The sequence below is a fragment of the Tinamus guttatus genome, unplaced genomic scaffold (assembly GCF_059628265.1).
Source record: "Tinamus guttatus ecotype Peru unplaced genomic scaffold, ASM5962826v1 Tinamus_guttatus_pri_ptg000364l, whole genome shotgun sequence".
In the NCBI taxonomy this organism is placed as follows: Eukaryota; Metazoa; Chordata; class Aves; order Tinamiformes; family Tinamidae; genus Tinamus; species Tinamus guttatus.
In genome coordinates this window covers 2,378,978-2,393,569 of record NW_028288898.1, presented here as the reverse complement: position 1 = coordinate 2,393,569, position 14,592 = coordinate 2,378,978, and the positions used below count along the sequence as shown (strand labels likewise).

The 14,592-nt window shown below is 50.5% G+C and overlaps 1 protein-coding gene across 1 annotated transcript in view; it reads right to left on the bottom strand.

Annotated features, from left to right (window-relative positions):
* Positions 1-270: 270 nt before the first annotated feature.
* GPC1 (glypican 1) overlaps positions 271-14,592 on the bottom strand; it is a 109,976-nt gene continuing 95,654 nt past the window's right edge. Inside the window, exons 4-9 of the mRNA XM_088530221.1 lie at positions 5,690-5,855; positions 3,842-3,972; positions 1,917-2,036; positions 1,354-1,487; positions 890-1,065; positions 271-723 (exon numbers count right to left, since the gene is read on the bottom strand). Coding sequence (XP_088386347.1) covers positions 506-723; positions 890-1,065; positions 1,354-1,487; positions 1,917-2,036; positions 3,842-3,972; positions 5,690-5,855 — 945 coding nt within the window. The 3' untranslated portion in view covers positions 271-505. The remainder of the gene's footprint in view (positions 724-889; positions 1,066-1,353; positions 1,488-1,916; positions 2,037-3,841; positions 3,973-5,689; positions 5,856-14,592) is intronic.

Genomic DNA, 14,592 nt, shown 5'->3' with positions numbered 1-14,592 from the left:
ACACCTACTACGTACAAGGATGGAGGTGAAGGAGCATCTCTGCCTGCTCAAGAAACTCAGAGGACCCCCCGGACCCTCCCTGGATGCAGCGCTCGCGCAGCGCTGACCGTCGCAGTCTCTCCGTGCGACGGAGCGCGTTGTTGCCGGCCCCCACGCCGCGGGACAGGGTCGGGAATGGCGTATCCCGCTGCAGGCAGGAACGGCAGCCCCGGGAGGCCTCGCTGCAGCCCGTCCGGGGCAATGACAAAATTAAAACAGTGAGGTACGGAAAGGAGGGCCCAGCACGGGGGAAGAGACCAAGAAAGAAGAAAACAGCCCGAGCACTGCCAGAATTAGCAAACAACTGAAACTTTTTTTCTCCTCCCTCGTTCCTTTTTTTTTTTTCCTTTTTTTTTTTTTCTTGCCAAGGTGAATTAAATATGTCCTTTTTGTCGGTCGGTCGGGTGGTTGGTTTTGGCAAAGTGAAGCCCTCGGCCGCAGTCTCTTTCCCGGCTGAGCTAGTGAGTTACCGCCACAAGTGCTGCGCGGCCAGGAGAGCCACTGAGAGGAGGATGAGGAAGGCAGAAGGCAACGATCTGCTGCTGGCCCCGCTGACGCCGTGTCCCGACTGCTTGGGAATGGCGTGTGTCTCGGGCGGCCGGGTGCTGGGGCTCTTAGCGAGTCTTTTGCCGCAGACGTCGTCAGGACAGGCGTCACCGCTGCCGGAGCCGCTCGTGTCGTCACCTGCGCGTGGGGACAGGACGCGGGTGAGACGTGAGGAACCCCGTGCCATGCTGTGGGCAGCCCCTTTGCTGGGGTCAGCCACACTGTGGCCCCGCGGGGACGCTGCAGGCCACCCTCGCCCGCTCATGCTCCCCTCCCTGGCCCCCAGGACTTCTGCCGCACTCACTTGCGTCTTGGAAATCCACGTCGTTCCCGATGTTGGCGTTGCCCAGGCGGTTCGTCATGATCTTCAGCTGCATGATTTGCTGGCGAATGGTCATATCCGGCTTCGTGATGTCCACCTCCACCTCCGGGTTGTTAATCTGGTTGGCCAGGCCGTCCCCCATCACCTCGGGCAGGTAACTATGAAGGAAAGCAACAGGCTGTGGTGCCTCTCCCAAACTGGGCTCCCATCTCCCTATTACAGATGCCAGCAAGAACCCATCCATTTTGGAGCACGGAGAAGCTGCCAGCTGGTGGCACTGGCTTGCCCAGCAGCCTCTGTACGTTGGCTAGGCAGACTGTGCACGTCCCCCAGGGCCTGGGGGCAGGATTCCACCTCGCTGCTCTATCCCAGCAGGTGGGGATGGAGGGGCTGAGGCGGAGGCTGCGGGATGCTGAGGAGCTGTGTCCCTGCCCCCCTGCACATACCTGCCCTTGGTCATCCCGTTCCAGCACTTGTCATCTGCTCCCGAGCCGGCCGTCACCTTCTTGCTGCACAGCACGTTGGGCAGGGTGACCCAGTAAGACTTGAGATTTGTCAGGTTTCCTTTGGCGTCTAAAACCTGCGGAGAAAGAGGGTGCTCAGGGCCAGCAGAGCTCCGCGGGGGCAGTGCTGGGGAAAGGACAAGGATTTGGGCTTCATTTTTTCTTACACCATCACAGAATCTGCTTCCATGTAGACAGGGAAGTGTCACCAACTTTACCGTAAGTACCAGCCCTCAACCCGGGGCTCTGCCAGAGGAGACTGGCAGATGTCCATGACTGAGGAGAGACATGGGGATTGCGGGGATTACGGAGCCCCTGGCCCACAGAATCCAAACGATCCGTAAAGGACTGGTCCTATGTGAGCAGCACAGCCGCAGGAAGGTGATTCCCTCCTTGGCCAGCATGAGGGTGGCCCCTCCATGCTCCTGTCTCCCGCCTCCCGCAGAGGCAGCCCCCGCGCACACGGCTGCGGCGCCGGCAGGAAGGAGCTTGAGGGACAAACTCACCAGCATCTCCAGCGCCTGCGCAGACGATTTTGCTTCTAACGTGACCTTCCCCCGCCTTTTCTTATCCTCACTACTGGAGCCTTTTGTGTTGATTTTGGGATTTCCACAGCCTTGGAAAACCTGAAAAACAAACCCAACTCTGTCCTGTGGTTTGATAATCGTTTCTTAATTAATTATCATTTTGTGGTTATGTTTTTATTTTTATTTATTTATTAATATTTCCTACTTACAGGGTCTCTGAGACTTGGGCTTAGTTTTTGGTCATTACTCACGTGCCATGATTTATTTTCAAGCAGACGGGAACTACTCTTGGCTACTACTATTAAGCCAAAGGTTCAACACAAACACAAAATTAGCACATGATTTTGGATGAATCACTGATGTTGATATTAAATTATTTCTAGTCAGCTTATCTGTTCCTGTCCTCAAAACAAATTCTGGGAGGTCTTCAAAGAACAAGCTGGGAGTTGGTGACATTCATTACGCCAGAGGTGTGGGCTCCCAAGTTAGGGAGCACACAACGTTCACTGATTTGGACAGCAGGCCAGGGTGGGACTCCTCTGATGACTTTTGCAATAGGCATGCACCAGGCAGGGTAGCAGCATAAACATGCCCCGATCTGTCAGGCTGGACATTTCCAAGCCAAAAGTGATTTACTCCTTATGTTTGGATATTTCCTCTTATCCCAACTGCCTGCCCAGATTCCCTTTAGCCAGTGGAGAGCAGAAGTGCTTCAAGGCACAACTCTGCTGGTCTCTCCTTTAGGATGAACTGAGGGGCGCCTTGGAAGTGGCTGTTTCTCTCAGTCTCTCACGTCTCTGGACATGATCAGTTCACAGTGACACCCCTCTGCAGACACCTCGTGCTCAGGCAGTCGAGTCTCACTATGGCTGTGGGAACTAGTGTGCTCGGAGAGACAGATTTAAGCAAATGTCCAAGGTCACGAGGGCTTTTTACAACGTCCATTTGATTCAGGAAACAACAGTCCTCGCGAAGAAGGCCATCTGATTCAAAAAGGTGGCTCCAAGTTTGGTCCAATTACCTGTGTGCAGTCAGATGCTATTGATAAATCTGACTTTGCACAGAATCCCTTTAGTGCAGAGAAAGCAAGAACTCAAATGCTAGCTGGGATCGATAGCACAGCTTGTGGCAGCTGCTTGGTGCTATTGCTAGCGGAACCCACAAGCCATCAGCGAAGTCCTAATCTTGGCCAGAGCCCTCTAGGTGACAACAAACCTCAACAGTGTGTTTGTAGGGCAGAAAGCAGAAGCCCTAGCAGGCTGGGGTCTTTTTGTTTTCGTTTTGTTTGCCAAAGCTGTGCATTCCACACTTGCATCCATTGAGGGGACTGCAGTTAATGGATGAACATACTGAAAATACAGACCAAAAGAAAAGAGCTTCTGCAGCGAGCTCCTTGCAAGACAGGTGAGCACCAGGAGAGCCTGTTTTACAGTCTCCAGATTGACTGCCAGATTGCAGGCCTGTCCCATAAGAACAGCCTGAGAGCCCCGTGTTTCCACTGCAGAACATCCCCCTAGGCAGGCTGTAGCAGCTGCTGTCTGCCGCCGAGAAGGGCTGTGCACTTTCTGCAAAACCCTCAGCTCAGTGAAATACTTCAAAGCTCTTTACACGCAGACACCGAGGCACCTGAGAGCAAACGGCACGAGGTTTCCCACAGGCATTGCAAATTCAGAACCATCCTGCATGCCTGGACCTAAAGGAAGCTGGCTGGTGTGACTGACAGAAGACTTGAAAACACTGCAGAAGGTTTTTCTCTATATAGGACGGGTGGTTGCTCATCATTAGAAGAGTGGACTTTTAATCTCTCGTCTCCCTTAATTCAGGTGACTGGTGAACAGCAAATACATTAGCCCTAGCAACTACACACGGTGCATAGTCAGTCAGGGCTAGGCACATGCTCTTACCTTGGCTGTGATTGAGTCTTTGTTTTCTTGCAAGTTAGAAATAGCTTCAGAAATCCTCATGTGAATAGTTCCTATTACAGTGTCTACGTTGTATGGTCCATCAATCCGATCAGCCACTACGATCAGGGAATCTAGCAAAATCACAACAGAGACACCCTTTCAGCAGACTTTGTACAAGCCCTCATGCTGGGTGGGATAAGCTTTGGCCCCTTAGCAGGCTGCCTTTTGAAAGACCCCTCTCCATTCTCACTTCTTCCCAAACACATGCTCATTTTTCTTTGGAACTGGACAGCATTCAAAATTCACCATTCTAGGATGGTTGCAATGGCAGAGGAACAGAGGTCACCTCCTGAAAGTGACACGTGCAGCCTCTATTCACACAAAGGGACCAGAAGTTGCTGGGGTGCTACAGAAGGCTCTGCTGTCTAAGCACTGACTCTGGGCAGTGCTCCCGTCTCGCTGGAGCGGTGCTTCCAGCTTGCAAGGAAGAACCAACCCTGCCTACACCAGATGTTTTCCAGCACTCTGCTTGGGTTTGAAGTGAGGACAAGCTAGTTGTCCACCTGGCTCGGGGCACTGGGAAATGCCACTGCCTATGAAGGCTGGCAGCGTCCAACAAAACTTGGAACAGGATCTTAGAGCAGAGCCACAACTGGCTTAGGCATCTGAAATAGGATTTTTACAGAGTCTGAGTTTGTAAGCTGAAAATTATAGTTCTGGAAGCCACTGCTGAGTTGCTGTCTATCCCTGAGGAGCTTTGGACTCAGTTCCCAACCACTTCTGCATTTAGGGCTCAGTAACTTAGAGGCCAGGCCACACGTAAGCTACATCAGGATTTAGGGCCTTGGCATTCAGTTACGTGTGACCCCAGATGCTCCAGTGTGGTCAGTGTCCCCCAGGGCACACCAGAAACCTCCCAGCAGGGCTAGGGATCTGGCAGAGCGCAGTGGTGGCCAGTCTTCATCTGGAACAGAGTGTGCTCCACATTCCTGTGGCCTGCCCATACGGAGGAAAACAACTGTGATGGCTTCATGTTGATTCCTCCTCTCTCTAAAAAGAGGGTCAAATCCCTAGGTCTAGGTTGAAGAATGGTACCGTTAGCAAATGGAGTGATTCATTAGCAGTGATTAATTCTTTTATCCTAATTCCTGATACTTCACCCATCAGCCTGGCAGGAGACTGTCACAACAGATGGTCTGCTGTCGTAGGAAAGCTTATTCAGCATGAGTTTGCACGGCCGACATTATTCATGAATAATGAAACCGCCAAGTGAATTATTTCAGGCACTTAGCTGACTAACAATAAAACAATCATCTCCTGCATCCTCCAGCCCCCCACAGCGCACAGAGCCACCTGTGACACTGCTGTAAAGGTCTGGTGCGATCTGAGGGGCACACAGCTCATCTCCTGTGAGCAGGAGCCAGGCCTGACAGGGCACACAGACCACCACCACCTCAAACTTGTGAGGAACTCAACTTAGTTCCTTGCACTGGCAAAGACTAACAGCAGGACTTGGCAGAAGGACCTCAGAGGATTTCCATGAGGCCTAGGTGAGGTCTGTGCAGAAACACAAGGTTCACAGTGGTGCTGTGCTGATAACAAAGGCTTGATGCAGAGACCAGTTGGACAGAAAATTTTTCTGGTCAGCAGAAGGCTGCAGGGAGTAGAAATTTAACCATCGTCGATGGCATTAAGGAATATGATTACTATGGAATTAGGGGAATGGGAGATGACTTATAAAGTCCCCAAACATAACTGTCCTGGCAGTCTAGCTGGACTTCTTCACTCTCCAAACACTACCTCAGGGGGCCCAAAAGGTGCTGTCAGTGAACAGTACAACCACCTTACCCATCAGGTACTTCCACTCGGTGTTCAAGTCTGCTTGGTTGGCCAGGCAGCCCTTCACAACGTTGAGGCAGTAGTTGTTGCATGGCTTCACGCTGGACATGCCCCGGCAGTGGGGACAGTACATGAGCTTCATTACGGCACGAGTGCACTCATGGCTGAGGGAGACCTAGGACACAGAGACACAGAGTTAGCAACACGGGCTGGCGAAGGCTCCCGGGGCAGGACTCGGGCTGCGAGCCATCTTCTGGGCAAGCTGCTTCCCCTCCTTGTGCTGCTCCTTCCCTCCTGCCTTCCCCTGGATGGTTCTGTTCAAAGGTAGAGCACCTCCACTGCAATTTCAAACTTCTAAATAATTTCTTGGAGGGTCAGGGGCAGGCAACAAACTTCTTGCACTGAGCTTAACCCTGCAGCCTTGTGCTAAGCACCTTCACCAGCTGAGCCTTGGTGTCCCTCCTGTGCGACTGCTGAGGCTGTGCCAACAAGCTGCAATTTGGTGACGTGGCCACATGTTGGGTTTATGCCCTGGAGCTTCTGCAATCAGCAGCCCTCCACCCGAGCAGTTTGGGCAGAAAGAGTTTGCTGGCACCACCTGGCAGGTGCAGGTTCCTCTTACAAACTGCATCTGCAGCTTCCCAGCTGCTGGCACAACAGGGAGCTTGACCCTGAAAGTTCTCAGCTGGCATCTTTGGAAAGAAAGACAGTGTGGAGGAAAGACCTGAATATTTCTTTTTTTTTTTTTTTAAAGTAGGCCATTTAGAGCCCTCAAGGCTGGTAAGTGATTGCATGAAGGTGTTTGAGGAGCCTGTGCAACGCCTGTGGTGCTCACACATTGCACGTATACCCAATGCTTCACAGCCGTGATGCCGGAGGCAGCCTTGCCACCCTTGGACTGAACGAACCTTGTCCACTACCACAGTGTTAGTGACCATGCATGGTGCAGAAAGCTGAGTGTCTGTTGTGCTTATTTACAAAAATAAACCTCAGAGTCTGCAGGCAAGTTTCCTTGTGGGGAGTTCTCGGCCCTTACAAGAGGCCCGAAAACAGAAGAAGTGATGTAGGGGTAACACTGCATTTGTGAGCCTTGAGCTGCAGCTCCAACACTGGTTCACCCTGCCCCTGACTTTTTCATTAACAGTGAAAAATACTTTCAACAGGATCTCTAAGATTCTCCTTAGAGACTCCAGAAAGAAAGACTCACTCTCAGTAGCTTTACAGGCCCGAGGACACACTGACAAGCTAATTGCTAGAGGTGGAGAGAGAAAATCCCTAACATTTCTCCCACCTTAAACTGTCCTCACTGTATCACCTCCCCTCTAGTTAGCCTTGGAAAAGAGATCTTGGTTAGTGCTGGCACTTCATCTGGCAGAAATATGGGCAATAACCTTATCAAAACCTTCTTCAGGTCCAGGACAAAAGTTTCTAGTCTTGCAGAGTCCATGACCCTGAACAGAGACTGCTTCCCTGTCCCTGTGACCACGAGCACTCAAAGCAAGATGCCTTTGGATAAAATACCACTCTCCCCAGCAGCCTGGAGGGCTCAGCCTTGCAGATGACAACAAACATGTGAAGGCTTCGCTCTCCTTTCTCTCTGCCTGGGTGTCTAGGTGCTGTGCAGGCTGCAGTGTGGCCCTGCCACCAGGAGATGGAGGACGTGTCCCACTGAATGGCACTGAGACGTGGCCAGCTCCATCCCTGGAAGAGGCAGGTAAAGGAGCGACCATCCTCTCCCACCCCTGTGATCTCAGAGGGATTGCAGCTGGGAAACACAAACACCACGAGTTTATGGTTCATCCCTGGGTTTAATTAACCAGGATTAAATAGCAACTGAAAAGACAACAATTAAGACTGTGTTGGATACTAACAGGCTCTCTAGCTAAAGAGCTCCTGAAAATATATTTTCTAGTGTACAGAGCAGGAGTGTGGCTGAGAAAGTAGCTTCTACCACTCCTTCCACATAGAGCATGTTCATGAACACGAGCTATATAGCAAGAGTCCAGCCAGAGAACGCAACCCGCATAAGAAAGTCCCAAAGACAACTCCATCTCCATGTTTTAGAGGCACTCCCATCCACACTTGGCTTGGATTATCCGACTGTAACCTTGGAGTGACGTACACTCCTACAATGTAAAGCGGAGCTCCCAAGCATCCAGGGAGCTGCTGCACAGTGAGTCACGTAACTGGGCCTGGAAGCTTGGGACTTTCCACAGTAATGATGAGAACCAGGGAACAGACGGTTCCACACACATCCATGCCTCGGATAACTGTGGCTGGATTGTGGAGCCTTTTGGAGTGGAGGAAGCCACACCATTTTGGCTTAAAAACAAAAGGGTAGCGCTGCTCACTGCCTGTGCGGCAAACTCCTCCGGGGTGCTGCAGGACAACTATCAAACAACGAAGAAGAAAGCCAGCAGCATTGAAACAAAGCCATTTGGTACCCAGCCAAATCCTGCGGGGGACACTGAGAGAGGTAAGTGACAGGTCTTGGTTCAGAAAAGATGTGCTTAGCTTGAAATTTTGGTGTAAGTCCAACACCATGAACGCAGCAAGGCCATTTACTGCAAAGCTTGCACAGGGCCCAGCAGCCACTTTACAAGTGTTTCTGTTTGCAGAGTTCATCCAGGTCTCTTCCTGGCTCTGAGCTGCGCTCGGTATTCATTTTTCTGCATGCCTTTTTCCACAGACACAGCAAGGACCTCTGCACCTGAGCGCAGCGCACGCACAGGGCCTGCGATCCGAGGGGTGGCCGCGAAGCGCCGCGTGCCCCTCTGCCGCCGGAGACGGGCCCCTCTGTGCCCACTGACTCCACGTGGGCGCTGGCAGGACCGCGGAGGCACAGGCAGCTGCCAAGGCTTCCCGCCACACAGACAGCTGCCTGCTGTCCCGCCACCAGGCCCTGGACGTCTCGGCGGCTGACAGCCCGCCAGCGCTGTCTGTCAACAGCTACACAGCCCGCGTCCCACCCGGCGCCTGTCACACGGCGGGAGCTGCTGGAAACACCCGCTCTGGCGAGCGGCTGCTGCCCGCCCTGGGGCGGCCGCCTCAGGCAGTGCGTGAGGCGAGTGCGGGCTGGGCCCCGCGCCGCTCAGGTGGCCAAAGCGCTTCCTTCGCCACTGTGTAAAAACAACTTTAGGAAAGCGGTTGTTTGCGTATGGCAAAACAGGCGGCGTGGGGATGAAGGTCCTGGCTGCAATTCCCACCCTCTGCTCTCCCCTTCCCCAGGGCCTTTCCTCTCGAGAGGAGCAGGTGACACGTTCGCGCACCAACTGTTGCTCTGCTTGGCAGGCGCCAAGTGTTCAACTTAATCTCCTGGCAGAAAGGATAAGCATTAATTTTTTGCTCATGGAAAAGGCTGGGCTCAATTATTTCTCCAAGGAATTATTCAAATTTCTTATATCCACAGTCCTCCCTTCCTGCAGGCAGACCACAGAGATACACCAAACACAGGGAAGAAAAACTACAAGTGGTATTTTGAAACAGGGTATCTAGGGCTAACCTCCCAGTATGCACTTTAGAAGGTGAAAAATCCAGTTTTCTGGATTAGCCAGGATTTTTTAGAGATGGATGACAGGATCTTGTGGAGATGCTTTCTCTGGGAAGGCCGCAGGTGGACATGCTTGTTGGCTTGGAAGCTTTTGTTGTCTCAAGAGCTTGTTGGCTCTCTCTAAGAGCATGACCAAGAGGTCCCCCTGCCCTCACAGGGACCTCTCTGCAGAAACGTGAGTATTTTCCTTGGCCACTGCTACCAAAGCCTTGATAGCTCAGTCAACATGCCTTAGAAAAGCCAAAAAGTAAAGTCCTTCATTTTAGGAGGACCAAGGGCTTCTTTGATCTTTGCCCTTATGCTGTTATCAGGAGCTCAGTGGCCTTCCTCCTTAAATCTAGACATGCAAGTCACACGCAAAGAAACCCTCTTCTACAAGGAATGAGTCTTTGAGGGTTTCATCAGAGCTACCCCGTGGTCTGTATGGGGTGAAGGCACTGGAAACCGTGTCCGCTGCTGGGCTGAAGATATCTTGTTCTCCTTAGGCAGATGTCCACCCTCCTTTGCTATCTAGAAAATAAAGCCACGAAGAACTGAAAAAGTCCTGAGCACAAAAATTTTAAATAGGAAAATAAAAACGACAGCAAAACCAAAACACCTTCCTCTGCCAGCCCCACCAAACACCTCCTACTGTTAGTGCTGGTTAAACCATAGAGAAACCTCACTGGGAATTACTAGGAGGATCCCTCTTTTCCTTCCTGGACAAACGTTCCCAATTTGAGTGCAAAGCAGTCTCTCTAGGCTGGTAAAATGGAGATTGACACCCCAACCTGCAAATTAAGACATTTCATACTTCTTTGTTCTGTTTTTACCCTCCAGCCTGGAAAAGGCACTGAATGTTATGAGTCACCTCCTGCTCAACGGCTGGTGGACGCCAACCAAAACCTGATGGAAAGCCCCTCCGGCTTCCCCGCGTACGCGCACTAACTGATCAATACGCAATGTCCTCTGCTCATGGCAGGTGGCCTGAAAGCAGAGGCATGCACGCTCCTGCCGAGGAAGTGCACGCTAACATCATTTGCTCATCTTTAAATAATCTGCCACAGCATGAAGATGGTGCATGACAATAATTGATTCCTCTAAGTACCATCAATCTGGCCTGGTTTGTGCTAAAACACAGGCTGCTGAGAGCACCCGGCTGCTCTCCTCTTGGTGCCGCTGTCACTCTAGCTTGGCTTTCAGAGGCACTTTAGGCAAGCAAGAGTCCCTCGGACTCAGAAACCTTTGCTAACATCACTTGACAACATCAGGAAAGCCAACAGCGCAACCCTGATGCGAGCCCGGAGCCCACGCGTTTCCTGCAGCTTCCCTGGTGCCCATCTGGGCTCCTTGCTGGTGGGAGCCGGGGGCCCAGGGATGGGTGTCACATGCTGACCCTCTCCCCTTCCAGCATGCCCCTGCTTGGGGTGCTGGGAGCTGCACAATTTCTTCGAGTTTTCCTGGTGGAGCATCACTAATTAAAAAGCCTGCTTAATAATGTACTAAAATATATAGCGCATGCAAACAAAAGGTAAATGGAAATCAAGTTAGCCACTTTCTTCTATTGCAAGCCAGCAGTAAGGCCCTAGGCAAGCGTCTCGACTTTATGGTGCCGTTATTTTTACTATTCATCTTCACAGACCTGCCCTCATGAAAGTCAAAAAAAGTCTCATCAGCGGACTTCAAACTAGCCATGATTTGACCTGCTTGCATTGCAGGCCAACATCTTTGCAAAAAATTTTCCGCATCTTAGTGTATAAGTATTAGAGCTTGACTTAGACATAGCTTCCTACTATACAACTTCCATAAGGGCCTTAATTCTCCACACTGTTAGAGCTTTCCTTTAACTTCAGAGACATCCATAGCCCTTTCTCAGTTTTATGACCTAGAAACTACCTTAAGATGTCTACAGGAAATGCACAATACTTTGCAAAAGATATTTCCCAAGGATCTGAAGAAAAGTTATTGCTAAGAGATACGGCTTGGAGCCAGGGCACTCCTCATTTAGCTGTTGGAGACATAAATAGATATGCCAAAGAAAGCAAAGCCCAACTTAAAAATACATCGTTTCTATGATATTGTTCAGTTAAAATCTACATACCCTATTCTGGTCCCAGGGACATCAGTGGGAAGACTCCCATAAAGTGCACGTCCGGTGATGAAATGATAAGGAAAAAATAAATCTATCTTTGGAAAAAAAAATCCAAAATAGGAAACCAAGTGGTATGGAACAATAAATCACTTTAATTAAAACTACTTTACAGCTGAGAATAGAGAAGCTGATTTGAGTAGCAATGAGCTAATGCAGTGGGAACAGGTGGCTGCCTCATAAAAAGCATCATTCCACCAACAGCACTGACATTTCAAGGAGGTTGTCATCAGGTATCAGCCTGCAACCACGGCTCGACTCGAGAGCTGAGCTCTGTGTTATTCTATGGCTCCCTTCCAAAGCCTGATGTGTCTGTGCTTTGTTGATGGGGCCACCTGGCCAGATGTGAATTGCTGGATGAAGTGCTGAGCCAGAGCAGAAATCTTCGCAGCCTCTTGTATCACGTCTCAAGATGGGGGCAGAGCTTTCAGGTTTGCAAGGCTTGTAGCACAGCTACACAACAGGACCGCTGTGCTGGGGCTCGCTGTGCGACCACTCACCAGTACGTGCAAAACAGCTAGCGGAGGACGGGCACATGAGATAACAGAACAGAAAATTGAGAGCACATCGCAACCCTCAGCATTCAAAGTGGCATTCGTTTCCTCTCATTTTTCCTCCTCCTGAGCAACGTTTAAATCAATTACGGTAAAATTAACAATTTTCACAAACGATTTGCCGAGAGGAAGCTCTGCGGGATTAGACTTTAACTCGGTTTCTCTCCACCAGCCCCCAAAAAATTAGCAAACATTCAGTCTCGGAAGACTTCTCACCAAAAAGCTCCTGCCGGGGAGTTTATCAGTACACTTTCAAAGCACAGAATCTCAGAAACGCAGAAGTCCCAAGGAAAACAGTCACCTACTCTGTCTTTCTGCACTGAAACAAGTTCCAGGAGACCTAAGTTATCCTCAGTATTACCTGAACTACAATTTAATAGTGGTTATAAACATTATAAAGCAGAGACACGGGAGGTGAAATTCTTGTACAACGGGAGAAGCAATCAACTAATCAAACAGGCCAGGCGCTATTGAATTGACACCTGAGTGTACTGAACACTCGTGAGTGCAGACAGCTTTTGGTGTTCAAAGGGTTTCAGTCTCTGTAGGACATGCACACAGCAGTGCACTAGTGCTCTGGAGAAAAATGAGTTAGATACTTCTAAAATAGAGCAGGAAAAAATACACCCTTCTGTGCCTTCAAAGAACAACTCAAACTTTTGATTTATATGTTTAATCCAAGTTCAATTACAAGTTCAACCTTTGCACACATACCTGCACTCATAAATATCACCAGGACATTTTATGGAACTGCAGGATCCTTTACTCTCTACCCCACCGTTCTCTTCTTTCTCCTGCTGAATCACCCACCCAGGTAGTATTTTAATTTTCCAAACAACATCTGTAGACCTTTTGTCAGAAGAAGATTTGGAGAAAACAGGTGGAAAAGAGGTGCAATTCCTCCTGGAATAACCCCAAATCTCCCTTAATCTTGAATAGGATCTATATATTCCCTTGTGCAGCGGGACGCGGGGGGAGCAGAGATACACGACCCGGGGCTGTGGCAGACGTGGATAAACCCTGTCTCGGCTATTAGAGAACAGAGGACAAGGGAGGGAGAGATGGGGACGGAGGCCTCCCCAGGAACAACCTTCCTGGAGCCCCGAGACGGTGCTCAGCCCTGCTCAGGGACACCGCGGTTTTCCCAGCCCCATTCCTACCAGCACCATCTCCACCAGCACAGCCCTGGAAAGAAGACTGCACCACTCCAGGCAGCTCTTCTGCCGCTCTTCATGCAAAATATAAGCCAAAAAACACAAGCCGAAAATACGTCCGCACTATCTCATGGGTGTATTTTCCCAAGTGGACAGCCCAGGTGACTTACTTCTTCACTGGCTGTTTTAACCACCAGAAGCAGCAGTAACGCGGAGCAGCAACGCTCACCTTGTGTTTCCCAACCGACCGACGCTCTGAAGACGGCAGGTAACGGGGCAGCTTCCTCGCGTGCAGGTGGCACTTGGCCTCGCCGGCTCACGAGGGGAAGCGCGTGCGGCTGCCGGCCCCGAGCAGACCCTGGCCGCTGCGTGCACGCAGCTGGAGCGACGAGGGGCTGCGCCGCGCAGCCGGCAGCTGCCGCGTGCGTGTTCGGGCCGGCCCGGCTGCAATTAGCACCTTGACGTGCATTAAATGAATCAAGACTCCCCACATTTCTGAGGAAAACTTTAAAAGCAGCAGCTGCAGAGCTGGCAGAAACACGGCTCCTTCCAAACCTAATGAATTGTATAATCACGTCAGTCGTTATTTTGCATCTTTCTTTCACAGCATGTCCATAAGAGCGCAGTGAGTTTTGAGCATCACCAAGACCATCCGGATACATCATCCACGTTTCCAGCACTTCTTCCGGAGGCCTGGAAGCACGTGGAGCCCAGGAGCCCCCGCAGAGCCCTCCTGCCTTCCCCTCGCGGCGTCCAGCGCAGCCCCGTGGGCCAGCACAGGGTGAGGGGCACGGGCATGGCGCGGTGTGCCCAACCTGTGCCCTTCGTGCAAACCAGCCTTTGCTGTGAGCAGCAGGACAGCCGGACTGCGCAAGCCTGTCCCTGTTCGGGACAGATGTGAGGCCAGCCCAGCGGGGCCATCCCTTTTTTGCAGAGAAAAACCTAAAGGTGACAGTGATCCCACCACACCACAGACTAGAGAGTTGTCATCATCTACCTATTTGCTTACACCACTTCTATCATATTTAAAACGCTTAAAGGTTTTTATCTCTAAAGGCTTCTGATCTAAACATATTACTGGATATAGAAAGAAATCGGTGAAATAGTAAGTACAAGGTCATCACTGTGAGAACCCCATCCAGCTCAATTAGAGCGTGCCCAAATGCAAACCTTTTTGCAATGCCAGTTTATATAAACACTTCATTTATATTAAAATAAGTGAAATCCTTTAAACAAAATAAAATGTAATATATGCTTGTGTGTACTCGCTGCTCATGCTCTGAATAAAGCCCCTGAATAGGAGAAGATCTGTCACAAAGCTCATGGGACGCATTAATTGTGCTCAGCCTGTTTTAGCAGTCATTTAAGAAGCATGTGAAAAGAGACTGCATTCTTCAATTTATTCACTCAGCTCATTTTTATGGCTAGTTCACCCAAAAAACAAGCGGGAGCTGTAAGAGTGGGGCCAACTATCTTCTTCCAAGCTATGAATAAAGAGAGGGTAGGAGAGATGAGTTGCATTAATT